General features: G+C 37.1%; 1 protein-coding gene across 1 annotated transcript; it reads right to left on the bottom strand.

The window, feature by feature from the left end:
- Nucleotides 1-70: 70 nt before the first annotated feature.
- Nucleotides 71-21,881, bottom strand: tex11 (testis expressed 11). The gene is made up of 29 exons (XM_056471862.1): nt 21,854-21,881; nt 21,504-21,619; nt 21,216-21,300; nt 17,176-17,255; nt 16,912-16,992; nt 15,450-15,566; nt 15,290-15,370; nt 15,106-15,191; nt 14,216-14,273; nt 13,882-13,977; nt 13,708-13,789; nt 13,541-13,619; nt 13,321-13,448; nt 12,500-12,585; nt 11,947-12,084; nt 11,751-11,853; nt 11,195-11,319; nt 10,929-11,014; nt 9,360-9,413; nt 9,242-9,282; nt 9,081-9,167; nt 8,904-8,974; nt 6,792-6,908; nt 5,438-5,510; nt 5,180-5,329; nt 2,799-2,907; nt 2,572-2,692; nt 2,043-2,210; nt 71-251 (listed from the first exon to the last, which is right to left on the bottom strand). Exons 1-29 carry the CDS (start codon nt 21,879-21,881, stop codon nt 180-182), a joined length of 2,718 nt encoding a protein of 905 aa, XP_056327837.1. The 3' UTR covers nt 71-179.
- Nucleotides 21,882-21,999: the final 118 nt, after the last annotated feature.

Here is a 21,999-nt window from a genome sequence, read left to right as displayed (position 1 = left end):
ATACTGCCAATTAAGGATTTCAGATTAAATTAATGCAACTTTTGGAACCGTTTTATAACTGTGCAAACAAACCCTCGGAAGAATTGTACATCTCTTAGCATCTCGGAGAAATTCACACTACATATTAAACACGTGCCGTCAGACCTGAGATCTCCATCTGCGACTGAAGCCGCCATCATTTATTCCTCAATAATAAGATTCTTCTTGGCTTTATCCAGCCTGTCCAACACCTCACTGTACAGACCAGCCATCTGGGGAGACACATTTCAGCTATTTTATTCACACCTTGCCGCCTTGTCTTTTACCAAACCGCATGAACAAAACCGTTTTAATGAATATTATCTTGTGAATTCCTAGAACTCAGGATGAATTAATCCCTGCCAAACTCGACTGGCTGAACTAAACTTCTCTACAGCAAAAAACTTTCTACCCACATGGCTAAAACCACCCTCTCTGCTCTAATCAAATCACCCACTGAGGGGGCGAAAAAGCTTCTTTTAAGAGGAGTATGAAGCAAAAATGGCCCAATCCCAACTGTGACCCGAAACTCTTGCTCTGGCTTTCTCTGGAGCCTGCACATGACTTAAAGCTGCTTTGATGATCAGATAAAAGTACCAATTAAAGGGACAGTTCACCCAAATTGTGAATTTTTCGAAGACCCTGTTTACACTAATACGTTTTAGTTTTAAAATGTATAAGTTTTGGTACGGTTTCGTCCACACTAGCCCCTGAAAACAGCGATTTGGAAAATTATTTTTTAAAGCGCTGCTGCTCCATGTCTGTGTGGATGGGGGAAAACGGAGACATCTGAAGATGAAGGCATTGCTGCAGACATTCGCCTGTCTGATTGGAGCTTTTCCTCAATATTTAGTAGCCTATACAATATTTAGTCTTGCATCCTTTCCTTCTAACTTCGTAAGTTTGATATGGAAAACAAACTCCGAGGACACCGAGTAAATGTTCAAAGGAAACAGTGTACTTTATAACCTCATTCACATTACCCTGGCTACGTTGTTTCACTTTCTTAACAATAAAACGAAAACATGATATAAGGAACTGCCTATTATCATTTTGATATTAGCAACTTAACAGACACCAAAAATGTTGAGTCGTCATGTAGCTACATATTTATATGACCGTCATCTTCACTGTATGCATATTTATAATAAAAAGGAGCCCATAACATTACTGCCTCCTTTCAGTTTATCGAAAAATATGAAACATACCCTCTCTTTTGCTGAATATCAGTTATAATAATCAATAATGGCCATTATAAAAGTATAATGTACAAAAAGTTTATACATTATAAGAAATAAATGCAAGCAATCAGTCAATATGCAGAATCAGTGTACGCAGTTAGATAAATTAATAACTAATCATTACACTCAGCCAAAACACGTTACCTGAGAGCAAGTAATAGATTCAAAAGACCAAAGAGGTGTTAGATAGAGACAACATGATGAATTAAATATCACGTTTAACATCTATAGCGAGATCAGAGTGTGTGTGGTACCGTGATGTATGTTTTCAACGGTGTAGTGTGGACAGAGCTGTTCAGAAACGCTAGGTGAAACGCCAGTGTGGATGTAGGTCAATTTTATTCTAAAACACCGCTTTAAAACTAAAACCTATAAGGTTTCTAACGTTTTTCGAAATATCTTATTTTGTGTTTGACAGAAAAAGGACTGACTCATAAAGGTTTGGAACCTCTTGAGACAGAGTAAGCGGTGAGTTAATTTCATTTTTGGGTGAACTATATCTTTAAGGGCACATAGCAGTGTATATGGGCACTTGTGAGCACCTTTGTGGAAGATAAAATGATGAATGCATGGCTCCTGGAAGGCCAACATCCTGCAGAGTTTAACTCCAACACACTGGCCTTTAAGTTGTAATGACCCCGACTCAGGTTTTTATTTATGGTTGGAGGTAAACTCTGCCAGGAGCAGGTTTAGACAGGTGAAGTGTGGCATTTGGGATTGTGCCAGTGAAATGTGCCACCTTGTGCTGAGTGCTTAAACGGTTGTACAGCGAGAGACTCATACCTGAGTTTGATAGCTGTCCTGCAGAGAGCCCAGATAACTCAGGAAGCTCATTCCCAGCCCACACCACCTCTCCGCTTCAGGGTATTGGGCCAGACTGTAGAGCAGGATTCCTGTATTCCACGCTCGGGTCAGCAGCCACAGGATCTCCAGCTCTGGAAAGTCCTCGGTCTGTGATAGAAAAGAGATATGATGGAGGAATGGTTTGGTCTAAATGCTGTAATTATAGCTGCAGAATTATATAATGCTATTCAATATCGATGGTGTCTTGAAGGTCACGAATTGAGAATAGCAGCCTGATGCTTATGCAAGTTTTCTGCAACGCTAGTCCAAGATAAAAGATACAGGCGAGATCTTCAAATTAGCATCCAAATTGGCAGGAAGAGGCTGGTGAATGGAGCATCTGCTAACTGAGGCATAACTAAAAGCCCATTGACAGAAACAGGAGATTCTTTCAAAGATGGGGATAATTGCGGGGCTGAGCTGCAGTGGGTCGTGTGTGATGCCTGCTGAGTCACCGTAACCAACTCACTGCGGTTGCTATGAGGGAAAGAGCTTCCTCATAGTAGCCCCACACTTCCTCCAACACGCAAGGCTGCACCTCGGACACACCGTTCGGCAGGCTCAGCTGAATCAGGCTGTGTAAACAGTTACTAACACACACACACACACAGTATAAGGTGTGTGTCACATGAGGAACAGTTTAATCTCTTTTGTTATGTGTCATTGTGTAAGTAGCAAACACTGGGCTCGTCTGACCTGCAGCGTGTGAGGTCCACCTGTGGTTGTTTTCTGTGCAGAGACAGAGCAATCTTCAGTGCTTTCTTACAAAGAACAGGGTAATGGGCTGGGGGTTCCATCGCCAGCACTGTAGACACAAAGAGCAGAACTATCAGATCAGAATCTGCCATTTTGTACACCAGGGGTTCCCAAACTTTTTAGCCCGTAACCCCCAAAATTACACTGCCAGTGACTCGTGACCCCCAATATCCTCTGAGGTGGTTATGGATATATAAATCTTACACACTGGTGCACACATACCAGTAGACCCAAGTCTATTCATCATTTAATTTTGAAGAACACCACTCTGAGACCATCCTCCATGTTCATTTGTGGCCTGTGTTTATTTTTAATGTACGTGAGGGCCGTAAAGGTGTCAGAAAGTTTAACCTGGTGCCATAAAATCAATGTGCTGTGTGTTTAATATAACGTAATCGCCCCAGAGGTCGCAAAAAATGTTAGGCTGATGGATTTTTATTTGCATGTTGTTTTTTTATAATAATTTTTTAGGATTTTTAACCTTTAATGGATAAAATAATACAGAGAATCATTGGAAGCAGAGAGAGGGGAAGGATCAGCAAAGGACCTTGAGCTGGGAATCGTACCCGGGTCACCAGGCGTGAACCATATGTGAGCGCACTTAACCACTAGGCTATTGGCGCTGATCATGGTTTTTTTATGTAACTAGTAGCTACTGTTTTGTTCTTCAGTAGGTTATGATTAAAAGATGGTAATTCTAATAGTTTAATAACAATGAATGTGATTTTTGGAAATCACCAAGCGACCCACCGGGGGGTCCCGGCATCCACATTGGGAATCACTGTTGTACACAACTGCTCCAAAGTTTGGGGTTGCTCTTATTCACTTTTTTGAAAGCCGTTAGATTTACTCACCAAGGCTGCTTGAATGCCTCAAAATACCATTCATTCATTTTCTTTTTGGCTTAGTTCCTTTATTAATTAGGGGTCGCCACAGCGGAATGAACCGACAACTTATCCAGCATATGTTTTACGCAGAAGTCCTTCCAGCTGCAACCCATCACTGGGAAACATCCATACACTCATGGACACCCATACAATACGGACAATTCAGCTTATCCAATTCACCTGTACCGCATGTCTTTGGACTTGTAAGGGAAACCAGAGCTCCACACAGAAACACCAACTGACCAAGCCGAGGCTCGAACCAACGACCTGCTTGCTGTAAGGCAATTTTGTTACCAACTGCACCACTGTGACGCCCCCTCAAAATAACAGCACATATATACAGTATTTGAAATATTTCAATTAACTGTGTGGAGTTTGCATGTTCTCCTTATGTTCATGTGGGTTTCCTCCGGGTGCTCCAATTTCCCTCACAGCCTAAAACAGGGGTGCCCAAACTTTTTCTTATGAAGGGCCAACAACCAAATTTGATTTAGGGTGTTGGGCCAAACGTAAATATTCCAAACTCTATTGCATTAAAGCTGCAATGGGTAATTTTCTAATTTATTTAATATTTAAATATAACAAGAAAACATTGATTTATATTAACTAATGTAGTGTATATATTTTTAATTGCGAGTTATTACAGTAGTCATGCTGCACCTGTTTTTACCTTGATTTGCTCGCCAAAGTCTTCTGTGTTGTCCTGTATCCGATGAGTGTCAGTATTTATATTTTTTAAAATCTGATTCAGTTACAACAATTCAATTCAGTTTGCTTTTTTGTAGCTCAGCAATAAAAACAAACTAAAAAGCTTACATTAAATTAGACGATCTCTGTAAAAGACCCCAGCCCTGCCCATCAGTCTTACTCTCTGCTTAGATGGGACGGTGGGCCAAATCACAGGTTATCATGGGCCAATTTAGTTTGGGCATCTCTGGTCTAAAGACATGCGCTACAGGTGAATTGGGTGAACAAAACTGACCGTAGTGTATGAGTGCGTATGTGAATGTAAGGGTGTATGGGTGTTTCCCAGTACTTGCCGCTGTGTAAAACATATGCTGGAATAGTTGGTTGTTCATTCTATTGTGCCGACCTCTAATAAATCAGAGACGTAACTTAAAGAAAATGAATGAATTAAAACAAAAACAACTCCACACTTTTGAATAGAGTATATCCATTCATAAAGGCAATATTTCATCATCCATTAGAGCATAGGTCTCAAACTCGAATCCAGGAGGGCCGCAGCTCTGCACAGTTTTGCTCCAACCCTAATCAAACACACCTGATCCAACTAATCAAGATGTTCGAGACTACTAGAGACTGTTAAGCTGGTGTGATTTGGAGGTGGTTTGAGCTAAACTATGCAGAGCTGCGGCCCTCCAGGAATTGAGTTTGAGACCATTGTATTAGAGGGTTATGACTTGAGAAGCTGACCTGCGATCACTTCTAACAGCTTGGTCTCGATGTTATCCAGCTCCAAAACTGATTCAAGCACAGTCTCCAGTTTTGGATCATTTAATTTGGCCCGAGCCTCAAACTCATAGAGCAGCAATAATGAGTCTGTTTTGTCTTGAGAAGAAATGCCTAATGAGGAAACAACGTGCCAAAAAGGTGATTATGGTCCTTGTTAATTTGGAGAAGCAGGTAGAAGTTAATTTTGCATACGTAAAATAATAGAAGCAGTAAATGCACCTGATGTTTTGATGGTGGTCCAGATCTCTTTACAGAGTTGGATGTTTTCTAGAGTCTGGGTCAGCAGCTCAGTCTGAAAGCAAAGGAGACATTTTAAACTGCGCCCTCTGCTGGTTAACTGCATGAACAAGTGAAAACTGAAATAGGAGAGAGTTTATCCCATGCAGGGATAGTTACAACACATCCTCCATTGAACACAAAGGAAGATATACTGAAGAATGTTGGGAAAAAACAGCCATTGACTCCCATAGTATTTTAATTCCCACTATGGATGTAAATGGTTGCTTTTTTCACAACATTCTTCAGTATATTTTGTTTAAAAAGAAGAAAGTAAGATGACACAGTGGCTCAGTGGTTAGCACTGTCGCCTCACAGCAAGAAGGTCGCTGGTTTGAGTCCCGGCTAAGTCAGTTGGCTTTTCTGTGTGGAGTTTGCATGTTCTCCCTGTGTTGGCGTGGGTTTCCTCCGGGGGCTCTGGTTTCCCCCACAGTCCAAAGACATGCACTATAGGTAAATTGGCCGTATTGTGTGTGTGTGTGAATGAGTGTGTATAGATGTTTCCCAGTACTGGGTTGCATCTGGAAGGGCATTTGCTGTGTAAAAATACTGGATAAGTTGGCGGTTCATTGCGATGTGGCGATCCCTGATTATTAAAGGGACTAAGCCGAAGGGAAATGAATAAATGAATGAATGAAGAAGAAAGTAATCCATAAACGTTGAGGACCATGATTTATCAAACCCAATCTTATTGTTTCATTCATTCATTTTCTTTTCGGCTTGGTCCCTTTATTAATCTGGGGTCGCCACAGTGGAATGAACCGCCAATTTATCCAGCACATGTTTTACACAGCAGATGCCCTTCCAGCTGCAACCCATCACTGGGAAACACCCATACACTCTTATTCACACTCATACACTACGGACAATTTAGCTTACCCAATTTACCTATAGCGAATGTCATTGGACTCTGGGGGAAACTGGAGCACCTGAAGGAAACCCACACCAACACGGGGAGAACATGCAAACTCCACACAGAAATGCCAATTGACCCAGCCAAGGCTCGAATCAGCGACCTTCTTGCTGTGAGGTAATCATGCTACCCTCTGCGCCACCATAAAACCCAATCTTATTGTTTATGTACATATTAAATCTATAAAAATACTGTTTTAATATTGCAACCTGAGGTCTCAATTGTTTTATAAAATAAATATACATTTCTTTTTAGATTTTTAGATAAATTTCACTTAGTAATTTACAAAACAGCAACATTATTATGCATTACGCCTCTTGGCTTCTGTTGATTGATTAGTCAGGTGAAGATGATGAAGTGCTATGAGTGAGTGAAGTGAAGCACCTGTTGCTCAGTGTGATCAGAGCTCCTGCAGATCTCCAGAGAGGCGGCAGCAGACATCAGCAGGCACGTCTTCTGCCCCATCAGCACAGCTCGGTCAGGAGCACACAGTTGTGAAAGCTGCACATCACACGATCACAGTAAGTAAACCTTACTAAAGCTGCAGTATCAGCATGTGGATTGCCGTTAGCACGAGTATGACCTAGCATACAGTTACTAGGTGTGTCATCCTGCTGGAAGTAGCCATCACAAGATGAATGAACTGGTCATAACGAGATGGATGTGGTCTGCAACAATACACAGGTAAGTTGTGGGTTTGTATACAATGCTCAATGATTAGTGCTAAAGGGTGTGGCAAGAAAATCCTCACACTACTACATCACTTCCAGCATGCTAAATGAATACATGCCTTCAATGTATTGAGTTGCTGCCATGTGATTGGCTGATTACAATTTGCCTTTTTCAGCAGTTGTATAATAAGTGTAAAGTGTCTGGAGAATATACTCCATATATTAGCAACTAACTTGCACACTAAAAGATACATTTTTGCTAATACATTATAAAATGTCTTTGTAAATATCATTTAAAGCCGCTATGAAACAGAACTTAAGATTGTCCTTTTTCCCATATCGTGATGTACATGCAATTGATACAGTAATGAAATGAATGAGAAGAAAAAATGTAGGGCTATGCATGATTACATCCATTGTGAACCAATAGGATCATTGCAAGATGGGCATTGCTAAGAAAATGAAGGAACATTGCTGAATGGATGAAAGCAGGGCATACATGAGACACGAATGGCATTCCCTGTGACCAGAAGTGAAGAAAAGTCACTTTGAGAGGGCATGGAAGTTTATGGTATTTGATTATGAAGGCAAATGATTTTTACAAAATAATGAAGTGCGCAGAAACTTCATTTATATCAAGCACTACTATATCAATATACAAATAAGAAGAGCTCATTTAAATTCCATGGTGATTTTAAGCTCCTTGCACAAACGTTTTAACCTCAGCATCCTGACTTTGCAGTCTTCAGAACTATATTGTTTCTTTTTAATTGTGAAACGATGGCCTGGGTGGCATTTTAAGTACATAATTATGTGCATATGTGAACATCCTACACATGTACAGTATGTGCACTCTATGCTGATAATAGAAATCTGTTGTTCACTGTACACATACCCTGGGTTTCTTGTACACTACCTGACAAAAGTCTTGTTGCCTATCCAAGTTTTTGCAACAACAAATAATAACTTTAGTTCTAGTTGATCATTTGGTATCAGAATTGGCTTATATGAAAGGCAAAGGCCTCTAGATTACACTTATTTTACCAAAAGGACAGTAAGGTCTGACTTTGCTTAGACAAAAGTCTTGTCACTTAACAGAAATAATGTACAGTATATAATTTAAAGTCATGGTGCAGTGGAAACAGAATTAATATTGTGTATGACTCCCATGAGCTTGGAGGACTGTATCCATACATCTCTGCAATGACTCAAATAACTGATTAATAAAGTCATCTGGAATGGCAAAGAAAGCGTTCTTGCAGGACTCCCAGAGTTCATCATGATTCTTTGGATTCATCTTCAATGCCTCCTCCATCTTACCCCAGACATGCTAAATAATGTTCATGTCTGGTGACTGGGCTGGCCAATCCTGGAGCACCTTGACATTCTTTGTTTTCAGGAACTTTGATGTGAAATATGATAACGAGAGTTTGCCCTCTCCTGAGGTTTGTAATGTAATGGGCAGCACAAATGTCTTGATACCTCAGGCTGTTGATGTTGCCATCCACTCTGCAGATCTCTCACCCGTCCCCATACTGAATGTAACCCCAAACCATAATTTTTCCTTCCACAAACTTGTCTGATTTCTGTGAGAATCTTGGGTCCACGGAGGTTCACAATCATCACAAATACTGCAGAAGACCTATTGGATGCAGTTTAACTGATGATTCATCGGACAAATCTACCTTCTAACACTTTTCCAAATGATCATCTAGAAGTCAAGTTATTATTTTTTGCCCCTACAACTGGGATAGACGACAAGGCTTTTGTCAGGCAGTGTATAAAGGTATACGCACGGATTATGAGGGACTATATCCTAACTTACTTGAAATGAGAGAAGAAAGAAATCCTTCATCCGAACAGGACTGTGCTCACACTGAAGGGCAGAGTTCCATGCTGAGAGTCAGAAAGACGGCCAAATTACAACACATCTGATTCAATCAAACTGAACTACCAATAGACAAATGTTCCTCAAACAGTTGGAGGTTCAAAAAAAGAGCACCAATTCTCCTGAACCAGTTAGCATCTTCTGAACGCTGCTTTGCTCTCTGACCAGGAACATGGCAGACTTGTGATAATTTCTGAAGAGCTGTAAATTCAGATACAGTATGCATAAATCAGGGCAGAGATAAAACAGCATAGTGTAAAGACAAATTAACCTACCTGTTTTTAAGTATGACAAGAGTATATCCAAGTTGGAATTCCTGTTTTAGAAATAGATGGAGTGAGACAAAGGGAGATGCTGAGTTTGTCAGAATTTCTGTACCACTGATCTACTAACCTGTTTTCCTCGCTGATGTTTTCCAGTGTTGAAAGAGCAAGTCGCACTAAACACCTGAAAAAACATTGGCCCAGATTTACAAACAGCTTGAGCCAGCACAAACCCTCTTGTGAATAACTCTAAATACAGGTGTAAACAGGGTCTAAATTCGAGCTTGTCTACTTTTGCAGAGGAAACGCTCATAATTGCTCATGATGGAATCGAATGTTATTAAAGGGATAGTTCACACAGAATGAAAATTTCCTCACCATTTACTCTCACTCAAGTGGTTCTACTATTTTATAAGTTTTTTCTTCTGTAGAACACAAAAAATATATATATACTAAACAAGTCAATGGCTGTTTTTTCTACAATTCTTCAGTATATCTTCCTTTTGTGTTTAACAGAAGAAAGAAACTCTAACAGGATTTGAACAAGTTGTTCAAATGATAGCAGGATTTTCATTTTTGGGCGAACTATCCCTTTAAACAACTCTAAAAGATAATAAATTATTTGTATGGGCCGAGTTATAATACGTTTTGCAGAGTTTACTATGCTGTACCAAAACCGATTATGATAAATCATACTTGCCATTCACATCCTTTTTATTCCCTTGCTTCTTTTGCTCAATTGTTAGCCACATAACATGGAATTATTCAACACTACTCGTGCATCACAATGAATGCTATGGAACAAAATCAATGCCAAAAGTATTAAAATAAATAGCTTGTTGAATGGCACTAACTGAAAAAAAAAATACGTTGAATTAACAAGTGCTTGCATTTCAGTGACTTGAATTGTGAGGGTTCGCCATTTTAGGTCCTGAAATATAACATAGCTGTTTATTTAAGCTGTGAATATTTTAATTTAAAACACATTTTCATACTTAAATTCAATACTTCATATTCAACTTCCAGATTTCACCTCCAAAATATTCAGTTCTGTTTAAAAATGCGAAGTATAATATGAAAAAAAGGCAATTTTCAGTTAATTTTATTTTATTTCAAAAATTCACTTCCATAAATTCAGCGGTTCAAATTTGGTTGTTAAAATTCAACATTACATCCGGGAACTGCAGGAAAAGCAAAAGATTGCGGATCGAAATCTTAAATTGCTGCATCTCACCTGCTGATAAAAAACAGCAGATCTCTGGAAATGGTCAGTCTGCATTCTACTGCTTTAAACAATTTATTGCTTTAAACAGAACTGAATATTTTGGAGGTGAAATCTGGAAGTTGAAAATGAAGTATTGAATTTAAGTATGAAAATGTGTTTTGAATTGAAATATTCACAGCTTAAATAAACAGCTATGCTTAATTTCAGGACTTAAAATTACAAACCCTGGCAATTCTTGTCATTGAAATGCAAGCACTTGTTAATTCAACGTATTATTTTTTCAGTTAGTGCTATTCCACAAGCTTTTATTTCATTTTATTAATACTTTACGCATTGATTTTGTTACATAGTATGCCCCATTAAAAGTATTGTCTCAGCTAACCACTCAGCTTACCAAATGGGAACCAGAACACTGATGTAAAAAATTATAGTGTAAAGCTCAAGGTCAAAGGTTACAGTAAATGTGTGACTGACCTCAAAGCAGTGAGGGTTTGAGGAACATCTTCTGAGTGTTCACACAGAGTCTCCAGGGCTTTAATGGCTGTTTCCTGTTGCTCATGCTGCAGTAAAAAGTCACTGTGATTTTAAAAAGTACTTCAGACAAAGTAGCAATTATGCAGCATTGCTAATTGCCCCCCCCCCCCCCCCCCCCCCCCCAAACCTTCCACTAGGCCATTTATTGATTTGAAATAAACAGGATAAATATTCAGAAGAATTGAATATGGTTTAATATGACGAACCTCAAGGGCGATCTGTGCTGCCAGGCTGAGGAGGTTTGCTGCTGCGTTCTCAGTCACAAGAAGCCTATCCCCGCTGCTGACTGGAGCTTTAGCCAGAACGCCAATCCCTACCAGAGCCGCAGCAGCTTAAAAACACACCAAAGACAATGTTCACTTTTAAAAAACATTTTTAAAGGGATTTCTGGGGCTGATTTCAATTTCTCTTTCAAATGTTTGGGGTCAATTTTTCAAATATGATTTATTGTTGTGACAGGAAAATTAATTGTTTAGGAGCCCAGTCTTCAGAGTCACATGATCCTTCCCTCAGAAATCTTGTAGATATGCTGACTGTGATGAATATGCTCAAATTATTATTATCAATACTGCAAAAAAGTGCTGCTTAATGTTTTGGTATTATTTCTTACCAAAAAAGAAAAAAATGGCCCCAAACTTTTGAACAATGGTTTTAAAGCTATTTCCTGATAAAACTCAGATATTTTGCATGATCATTTGAACCCTGGGTATTGTCCAGTCAGAAACCTGTGACCCCAGTGTTGCTTCACATCATCTCCATTACCTGTCTCAGCATTGTTTTCCAAAATAGCAATCTTGTAGATGTTAAACTGTGTAAAAATATTGGTTGAATCAATCCTTGCTGCCTCTTCCACAGCCTCTTTGGCCTTCAACAAAATATCAGTAATGTTACAAACATATTTATGTATGTATATACGGTATAGCCTAAATAATGCAACCTAAATTGTTTTGCCAACTACCTTATCTAGTTGTTGTAAGTGCAGAAAACAAGAGGATCGGTTTCTCTGTAGTTTAGCCAGGTTGGGATCCAGCTCACCTGCTTTGTAGAAGCTCAGTGAGTAGTTATACCACTGCAGTGCTTCTGAGAAGTTCTTGGCCTGTTCAAAAAACAAGCAAGCATGACAGAACTGTCTCCCAGTGCTCAAAATAACAAGCTATACTGTACTTGCGTACTATATAAGAAAAAGTATACAGTATACACAATTACATGTTTGTGGGAAGAATGCTTGCACTTTTAGCCTAATTATTATCTAAAAGTTTGTTCAGTAATTTTCTTAAAGAAATTCATATTTTCATGTAGTAAGAATGCATTAAAATGATCAAAAGTGACAGTAAATACATGTATATCTTTACAAAAGCTACTGTAGTAGTGTGAATAACATTATTTAAATTGTAATAGTAATATTATCAGGATTTTTTATAGGTAAAAATCAAATTGTAATTAAAGAAAGTGAATAAATGCATGGGTATCACAAAGTGTAGATTTTAAACATGTTAAACTGTATGTAATACTTCAAAGTTTTTGGAAGCTCTATCCCAGAGAAGAAGATGCAGCGATGAAAGAGTCTGTGGTGCTAGTTGTTTTCCAGTGTAATGTCCTAGAAAACAAGAAGCGGTAACACTTTACTTGAAGTAGTGTTCATAAACATTATGACAGAACACACGTTGTGAATGTGAGATCTTATGCATGCTTATGACAACTGTTGTTAAGTGTCATTTGCTCAGTTATGCCATTTTAAATTCAAAGATTTGTTATGACAGCTTGACAAACAAATACATCACTACCAGTCTTCATCTTTGTCATGGCAACATTACCAAGACTAAATAACTTGTCATAAAACATGATTATCATGAAGCATTATAATTGTCATGAATGTTTTTCTGAACATGTTTTCAGTGAAACAAATTGTATTTGTCAATAAAATGTCTCATTAAATAAGTTTTAACAGCGTCATTAATATTTAATGACATTTTAACGACAAGCTCCGCTTGTACCACTGTAGTTGAGGTAAAAAATAATTATGACGCTGTAATAAAATTCATGACGCACTTATAACAACTTTATGACAATCATGTTTATGACAGATTTATGACATGTTTTGTTGTCTCGGTAATGTCAATTTTTGATAACAGACAAAAACATGCTGTGATGTATTTCTTTATGTCAAGTTTTATGGGAGCACTATGACTTTTTGAACACAGAAAAAGGTTTGCAGGTTGTGTAAAGGGTTACATGTTTCATATAATGACATGAAATGCATTCTTGGTTAAAACTATAGAATAACAATGGCTCAGTTGCTTCACAGTATAACAAAATATTCAGTTTTGAGCACCAGTAATAGCATCCTCAATCTTCTGCTTGGCCAGCAGCTCTATATGCATGAGCAGAGCAGAGCCCAGTTCAGGAGACGACTCAAAATGCTGACACACTCGCTTCAGGAAGTCAAAGGCCAGAGCCTCCCTGAAACAACATGTCAGTGCCTCTGTAAGGTCTCTTTCAACTACAGATCTCAGGATGTTTTTGTGCTTGTTTAGAAAGATGAAAGGTCATACCTGTTCTCTTCTATAAGCAGTTTTACTGTGCTCAAACACACTTCCAGTGGAACCTCAAAGTCCAGCAGCTCTGACAGTCCTGACAGGACAAGAAAAGCAACATGTTAAGAAAGGATAACATTTGTGGAGAAGAAAACCTTTTTGTTTAGTGAAATAACATGGCTCACCGGATTTTACAGCTTCATCTGGGCTACAGCCTTTCCCTAGGATACGGATCTTCAAGTAAAGGCCTGACAACTGCATGTGCTCCTGAAAAAATAAACATGATAAAACAAAGTTGTGCTACAGTTTAATCCGAACGTCTACTTTAATAGAAAATGGTTGCACTAGGGATACTTTACCTTATTTGCCAAGCTTACAGCCTGAAGAGCTTTTTCTTGATACTTCTGATGGTCCCACTCCAAATAAACTGTTGCAAGAAGTCTTAAGACTTTGGCCTGGAACAATGAGAAATTAGACACCGCATTCATTTAATGCAAAAACAGTCTAAGACCACAAGGTATATCTGAGATTCAAAAACTTATTTAAGCATGGAAATAAACAGACAGGTGTAAAAAAAAATAATTTGAACTTTAGACTATTATACACAGAATTATTCTGATAATATAAAACTTAAATCAGAAAACTCCAATTCCACCAAGTCTATTAATTTCAGTCACATCTATTGTTTCTTACTTGCATCTCTGATCCTGGTGAATACTTCATGTTCATCTTCCCTATATCATAACTTTGGCTGCAATGCAGATTAAGAAAATGTGTTAAACAGAAAAAAACTCAAAACAAGGAAAAATGTCTTAATAGTGCAAATACTTATGATATTTATACTGATATTGTGGCAATATTGCACAAAAGTTTTGGGTCAGGTAGAGGGTTTTTTTTTGGAAGACCTTTTTAATACTTATATTTAAAAAGGAGTAATTAAATTAATGACGTGACAGCAAAGACAATTAAAGAGTTATAAAATACTTCAGTTTAAATAAATGCTGTTGTTTTGAACTTTCTATTGAAATAATCTTCATGAAAACATATATCACAGCTTCCACAGAAACATAAAAAAATGTTTATTTAAATAGGGTGACATGGTGGCTCAGTGGTTAGCACTGTCACCTCACAGCAAGAAGGTCGCTGGTTTGAGTCCCGGCTGGGTCTGTTGACATTTCTGTGTGGGGTTTGCATGTTCACCCCATGTTTGCGTGGGTTTCCTCCTGGTGCTCTGGTTTCCCCCACAGTCCAAAGACATGTGGTATAGGTGAATTCAATAAACTAGATTGACCGTAGAGTATGTGTGCGAATGAGAGTATTTGGATGTTTCCCAGTACTGGGTTGCAGCTGGAAGGGCATCCGCTGTGTAAAACATATGCTGGAAAAGTTAACTGTTCATTCCGCTATAGCGTCCCCTGATAAATAAAGAGACTAAGCCAAAGGAAAATGAATACATTTGACTGTAATTGATCAAATAATTGTATCTTTGGTGTGCAGAAGTCTTATTTCAAAAACATAATGTTCTGCCAAGCCCAAACTTTGAAAGGTAGTATATTTAACTATATTTTTACAGAGATCCTTACCTAAGCCAAAATGTGCTCTCTTCATGCTTTCCCTGACTGTAAGTGTCAACCCCAAAGTTGTAACAGATGAGAGAGAGATAGCCAGTCTAAACAAGATTTCACAAAGACAGCATTATTTCCATTTATACTATACATTTTCTCTCTCTCTTATATCAGAATAAATCAATGGCACCACTCTGTCCACCTCTTTAGGGAGGCGTAGAAGGATTTCTTTACATCGCTGTATGCATGACACTGCCACTTGGTGTTGCTCTTGAGAAACTGCCTATTAAAGCACAACACAAAAAATATCTTGCATATTAAAAGTGCACACATTTTACACATGCTAAGCAATCTCTACTAACAGATTCAGCCTGATAAGACAAAACCCGCAACAGGTCTTTCTCTATGTCGCCCTTTGGTGTGTTCATGTCTTCTGTATCTCCATGAGACGTTAGTCTGCTGTAAAGAATCTCCAAGCTCTGTAAAAGTAGCATATTTGTAGTTTCTAGTTCAGATTTTAGTAGTCAATATTATTGTGATGTTTTTTTAATTATGCAAGAAAAAACATTTACAAAGACACAATATGAACAAAGACAAAGAGGGTTACATAAATCAATAACAGAAAATTATACAAGTTTAAAAGATTTACACCAAAGAGTTTTAAGCAGTTCACATCAGGGCTGCACAAAATATCCTTTTAGCATTGATACTGTATCACGATGTGTGAAATACGCAATAGTCACATCGCAGGGCGTGCAATGTGGAGTCAGGATAATAGTTGACCAGTTCAGAACACATGAGAATTTTAGGGTCATTTCAGTTTATCCATAATAGAGTGGAAGTTTATCAATTGTTTGTGTTTTTAAGGGCTGTGCAAAATATTTTAAGCAAATTTAAAGAATTTGGGCACAAAACTAACAAATATTAATATTTAATTATTTAAGCAATTATTTAAACAATCAAATTTAATTATTTAAACAATTTTATTTTAGACAGTGCGGTGGCGCAGTGGGTAGCGATGTCACCTCACAGCATGAAGGTCGCTGGTTCGAGCCTCGGCTGGGTCAGTTGGCATTTCTGTGTGGAGTTTGCATGTTCTCCCTGTGTTCATGTGGGTTCTCCAGTTTCCCCCACAGTCCAAAGACATGCGCTATAGGTGAATTGAATAAACTAAATTGTCTGTGGTGTATGTGTGTGAAAGAGTGTGTATGGGTATTTCCCAGTGTTGAGTTGCGGCCGGAAGGGCATTCACTGCGTTAAACATATGCTGGATGAGTTGGTGGTTCATTCCGCTGTGGCAACCCCTGAATAATAAAGGGACTAAGCCGAAAGGAAAATGAATGAATGAATAATTAACGCACTCCCCTATAAATACATCCCAATCAATCTAATATTATTCATGAATTAATTATTATTTTAATTATATAAATGATAAATTGCAGAAAATTTAAACTGCAGAAAATGTCGCAATGTACGTTTTATTTCCAATATCGTGCAGCCCTAGTTCACATATTATTAAAATATTTTCAGAAAATAAAAAGGTAGTTTCTTAGAATTTTTTTTTCATTTAGGCAGAAAAGGCATTAAATTAATAATAAATTTACAACAAGAGGGGTCTGGGTTCAGAGAGTTACCAAATTTTTTAATATTATTGGAAAACCCAAAACACTTCACAGTAAGTACATTACCAAAATGTGAAAAATAATTACGGGTATTTTTCAAAGTTCCACTACCCAATGGCATTATATATTTATTTATTATATACAAATATTTTTTTTTTCTGCCATTCCTGCAGTCTGTTTTTTCCTTTGAATTCATACGTACATTGACAGCCATGCTCAAAAAAGCATCCGCAGATTTGGAGTTTTTGCAATCAAGCCATGTTCTCCCTGTTTTACTGGCCATCTGAGAAACAAAGACGTCAGATTTCAGTCATAAACAGTAAAATATGCAAAGAGCATGCACAAGGGATGGACAAAAACAAATGTACTGCGAGTGTGCATCAACCACTTCATTACTGACTTATGTGTGAATGTTAAATTAGTACAAGCTAATGAACAAGACTGCTGAAAATAGTTATTTACTAACCAGTATCTGCTTGCGCACAATACTCTCAGATGGGTTCTCAGACCCGCATGAATACAGAAGTCTGCATGCCACATGACGCACTGAAACATGTGCACAGAGTTAAACAAATTTGTAGCGTATTATTAAATAATTGACATCTGTGTAAACATCTGGGGATACACTTAAACATTTTCTTTTGTTTGTATTCTAGGATATAAACTATATCTCTGTCAGAAAACTGACAGATTGATTGGCACCCAAATACAGTAATACAGGGGTTTTTAACTGTTTAGATGCCATGAACCTATCCTAAAATGTAAAATCTATAGTTTCTTGTATAAAAGTCACAAATTGTACTGTAAAAAGTTGTTATGAATGTCCAAAATATTATTTGATAATTATGTAGTTACATTACATTACATTAGCCCATCTTATACAATATTAAATATATATACATTTATATAATAATTAATTTTTAATGTTTTTTTCTTTCAACTAATCTGCATCTATTAAATCTCATTCTGCATAATTAATTTAATCTGATAATGTTTCAAGAGTTCACACTTAGATAATGCTCGACTATGATAGCAGGTTTGGCATGCTGTCCCAGGAGAGAACCCTGAGCTCGGAGATAGATGAGCCCAAGGTCAATGAGCGTTAGGAGGGATACGAGTTTAGGAGTTTCTCGAGTGCCCCCTTTTGCTATGTATGCGTTAAGTGCTTGTGACTGTATTACGATTTACTTATGTACATGTTCTTAGAATGTGGGAGGAAACCGGAGGACCTGGAGAAAACCCACGCAAACACAGGGAGAACAAGCAAACTCCACGCAGGGAGTGCCGACTGGCTCAATTACAACTTGAACCTGTGGCCTTCTTACTGTGAGGCAGCAGTGCTAACCACTGAGCCACCGTGTTGCCCGATCATGAAAGAGGAGGAGGGAGAAGGGAAGGATGGGGGGGGGGGTTTCCAAAAACGAAGATAAGGAATGAAGTTTAGGCAGGATATTTATAGTAGTTTTAGAATGATCTGATAGGCTAGCTAATGATTAGCAATGAGGATCAGCTGTAGTCAATCATATCACGTGCTCCTCTCGAAATTAGTTTGTGAAACTTCACTTATACTAAAATTATTGTACTATCGTTAAATTCTTAATTTTTTTTTTTTTTACAATTGCTTGTCTTCTTTATACTAGTATGTTAGAAGCCAATATTCTCTACACTTTTTCAGATGGTTTCAAAAGTGGAAAATGGCGTAGCTGCAGTAATGGTGGTTGAACAACAATGTTATGGAATCAGTCTGCCTAAAGAATGCTCAATATTCACAGCTCAATCCCGTGCTTTACTTTTAGCACTGGGTTATATAGAAAATGTCCAACAAAATAACTATATCATTTTTACAGACCCCAAAATCATGCCTCTAAGTGATGGAATCTTCAAAAAAATTATCATCCCTTCATTGAAAATATTTTAACTGAAGTTCACCATCTACAAAACTAGTTTTATTATATCATTTTGCAAAGCATGTTGGAGCTGATGGGGCTGCCAAGGATGCTTTAAAACAAGTGGTGAACAAATGCCAAATTCCTCCTTCAGAGATGAGACCTTTTTATTAATGTTTACATTTTAAACAAGTGGCAGGAGGAGTGGGATGCAATGAAAAATAATAAATTGTATGAAACACAACCTGAAATCTCAAACAGAGTTTTAAGACATTTTAAGACTAGATTTGATCAGATGATTTTTACCAGATGTTGTATTAGACAAGAATTAGGGACACTAAAGACGAAGACCCTACTCAGTGTTTGTACAGCACAATTCCTCTTACAGTAAAAGACGTTCTACTGGACTGTCCTGCTTTTAATGTTTTCAAAAGACTTTTTTTTAATGAAATTAACTCTCTTAAGGACATTTTTAGGGATATGACACCAGGAAAATTTTTTAGAATTTTTATCAAGTATTAGCGCTAAAAATCTTATTTATTTTATGTTGTCATTTGTTTGGTGTTTTTAATTGTATATTTATTATTGAAATGTTCTTGCCATGAAAATAGCCTTGGTTGATGACATGGCATTAAATAAAAAAAAATATATATATATATATATACTGAATATATATTGAAACTCAAAACATTCTTTTTTTCTATGAATTTTTTTTCTCTGTAGATTATTATTAATATTATAAATAAACTGCATGTTTAAAAGTAGTAAAAGTCTTATTTGTTTTATTTTGGCTAGAATAAAAGTAGTTTAAATTTTTTTAAAAACCATTTTAAGGTCAATATTATTAGCCCCTTTAAGCTATGTTTTTTTTTCAACTGTCTACAGAAAAAAACATCGTTATACAAAAATTGCCTAATTACCCTAACTTGCCTAGTTAACCTAATTAACCTAGTTAAGCCTTTAAATGTCACTTTAAGCTGTATAGAAGTGTCTTGAAAAATATCTAGTAAAATATTATTTACTGTCATCATGGCAAAGATAAAATAAATCAGTTATTAGAAATGAGTTATTAAAATTATTATGTTTAGAAATGTGTTGAAAAAATCTTCTCTCCGTTAAACAGAAATGGGGGGGGGGGGGTGGGAACGGGGGGTTGGGGGCTGATAATTCAGGGGGCTAATAAATCTGACTTCAACTGTATATATTTTAAAATTTACCGGAACCTTTATCTTTTTAATGTAAAATTCAATGTAATACATTAACAAATTAAAAAACACGTTCTAACTAACTAATTTGCAACTATTTATACTAAATTAGCCATTTTTATGAATAGATTTTATAGGAATAAAAAAAAAACAATTAAACAAATTTAATTCACAAATAATTGCTGTTTGTGAATCGGCAGCTGTTAACTTTCAGTGGGCAATGTTATTTTATTTCAACAGAGCCCACTACTCTTGGTTATATAGAGATGTTAGAACTAGGCATGGGACGGTATAAGATTCTGACGATATGATAACCTTGGATGAAAATATCATGGTTTGACGGTATTGTGATTACTGCTCTAAAATATATTCTTTTTAAATTTCTGGGTAAAAACAAAAACTTTTTTTCCCCTTTTGAACACAATTTATTTTATTTTGAGAAACATTTAAATTATTTTGGAACAGTAAACATTCATTCTCTTTTCGGCTTAGTCCCTTTATTAATCCGGGGTCGCCACAGTGGAATGAACCGCCAACTTATCCAGCATATGTTTTACGCAGCGAATGCCCTTCCAGCCGCAACCCATCTCTGGGAAACATCCATACACACTCACACTCATACACTACGGACAATTTAGCCTTCCCAATTCACCTGTACCGCATGTCTTTGGACTGTGGGGGAAACCGGAGCACCCGGAGGAAACACAGCGAACACAGGGAAAACATGCAAACTCCACACAGAAATGCCAACTGACCCAGCCGAGGCTCGAACCAGCGACCTTCTTGCTGTGAGGTGACAGCACTACCTACTGCGCCACTGCATCGCCCAACAGTAAACATGTCAGGCTAAATATTTCAAATAAATGATTGCCTTCTGCTGTCTTCATTAGTTTCAATAAAAAAATCTTACACATATGTTAGGAACGGTATTAAAGAAAATGTTGACTGTTTTAAAACTTTGACTTTTCCAAACCACAGTATACTTTAAAATGGTTATCGTCCCATGCCTAGTTACAACATATGATAGAAAATTTATAAAAAGCTATATGATTAATATATGCTTCTTGGCATTGGTCGGGGCCCCAGAGCAGCTGCTTACCTTGCTTATTGGTTAAGTCTGCCCCTGCTAGTATGTTCATTTGTGTGTCTATAAAAGGTTTAAGTTAAACATGTTTAAAATTTTATTAACTACATTTAGCAATTTTTTTAATTTATTACATTTTTTTCCCCAAACATTTTTGCATTTCCCAGACCACAGAATGAAACCCCCTGCAGTATTAAATAGATACATTAATATACAGACAAGTAAAATAATTATTAATTATATTTATTTGCCCTAATTAATGAATTTATTATTATTATTATTATTTAAAAAAACAACTTTATATTAACAAAAGACTAATACAAGGACAGACCTTTGGCCTTCTGCTCTTCTGTAATTGAAGTCCCAACACGTTTGGTGACAGCCCAGTTCCACAACTGGATGGCGATTTCCTCCAGCTACAAAAACATTTTTTAATTAAATATGGAACCACAATTACCTGATTTATATGTAAGATGTCATCGTAAAAGAAGAAATAAAGCATATATAAGTTAAATGTTTATGTCGAGAACATAAGATAAAGACGTCATCACTTCAAAACACAGTGCTTCATGATCTCTGAGGGCTTCCGTAGGTTTCAAAAGAAGTGTGTTTTCCACACCTGTGGATCCTGTAGTTTTGCAGCTTCTTCTAGAGTTAAAATCTCCTTGAAGAGGGAATCAATCACTTCATCCAAGTCTGAATGGCTCTGTCTGTGGAGGAGTTTCTCTGACAGGTCTGTGAAAGGAATGTCAAACCACGAAACAGCTACACATAAATCACTTCATCAAAAGGTAAACTCAAATTATTATAAGTTATTATACTAATATTACTTAAAATATCTTAAGATAAATAATTGTTTTATAAAAAATAAAAAACATAATAGCTCATCTCATATTAAAAACATAATAGCTTGTCTCATATGAATTGAAGTGAATAGTACCACATATCGTCCTGTTACCTCAAATTTACCTTTTAATTCGACAGCAAACTGGTCCATGTTATATTTTTGTGTATTTTAAAAATCGGAAGTAATTTTAAAAAGGTTTATTTTGTCTGAAGTTTCTGTGTGACTGGAAAAAAATGCTGCCTCTCGCGACCGCTCCCCGCCAAAACAC

The sequence above is a fragment of the Danio aesculapii genome, chromosome 14 (assembly GCF_903798145.1).
Source record: "Danio aesculapii chromosome 14, fDanAes4.1, whole genome shotgun sequence".
In the NCBI taxonomy this organism is placed as follows: Eukaryota; Metazoa; Chordata; class Actinopteri; order Cypriniformes; family Danionidae; genus Danio; species Danio aesculapii.
Note: the sequence above shows the minus strand (reverse complement) of the source record. Positions and strands in the feature narration are given on the sequence as shown.

Coding starts and splice junctions, on each gene's coding strand:
- tex11 (XM_056471862.1), bottom strand. CDS start 21,881: ATGGACCAGTTTGCTGTCGAATTAAAAG. Junction 15,567..16,911: donor TTTTGAGCATGGCTGTCAAT/GTACGTATGAAT, acceptor CTACTTTTACAG/AGCTTGGAGATTCTTTACAG. Junction 9,414..10,928: donor CAAACCCTCACTGCTTTGAG/GTCAGTCACACA, acceptor ATGTTTTTTCAG/GTGTTTAGTGCGACTTGCTC.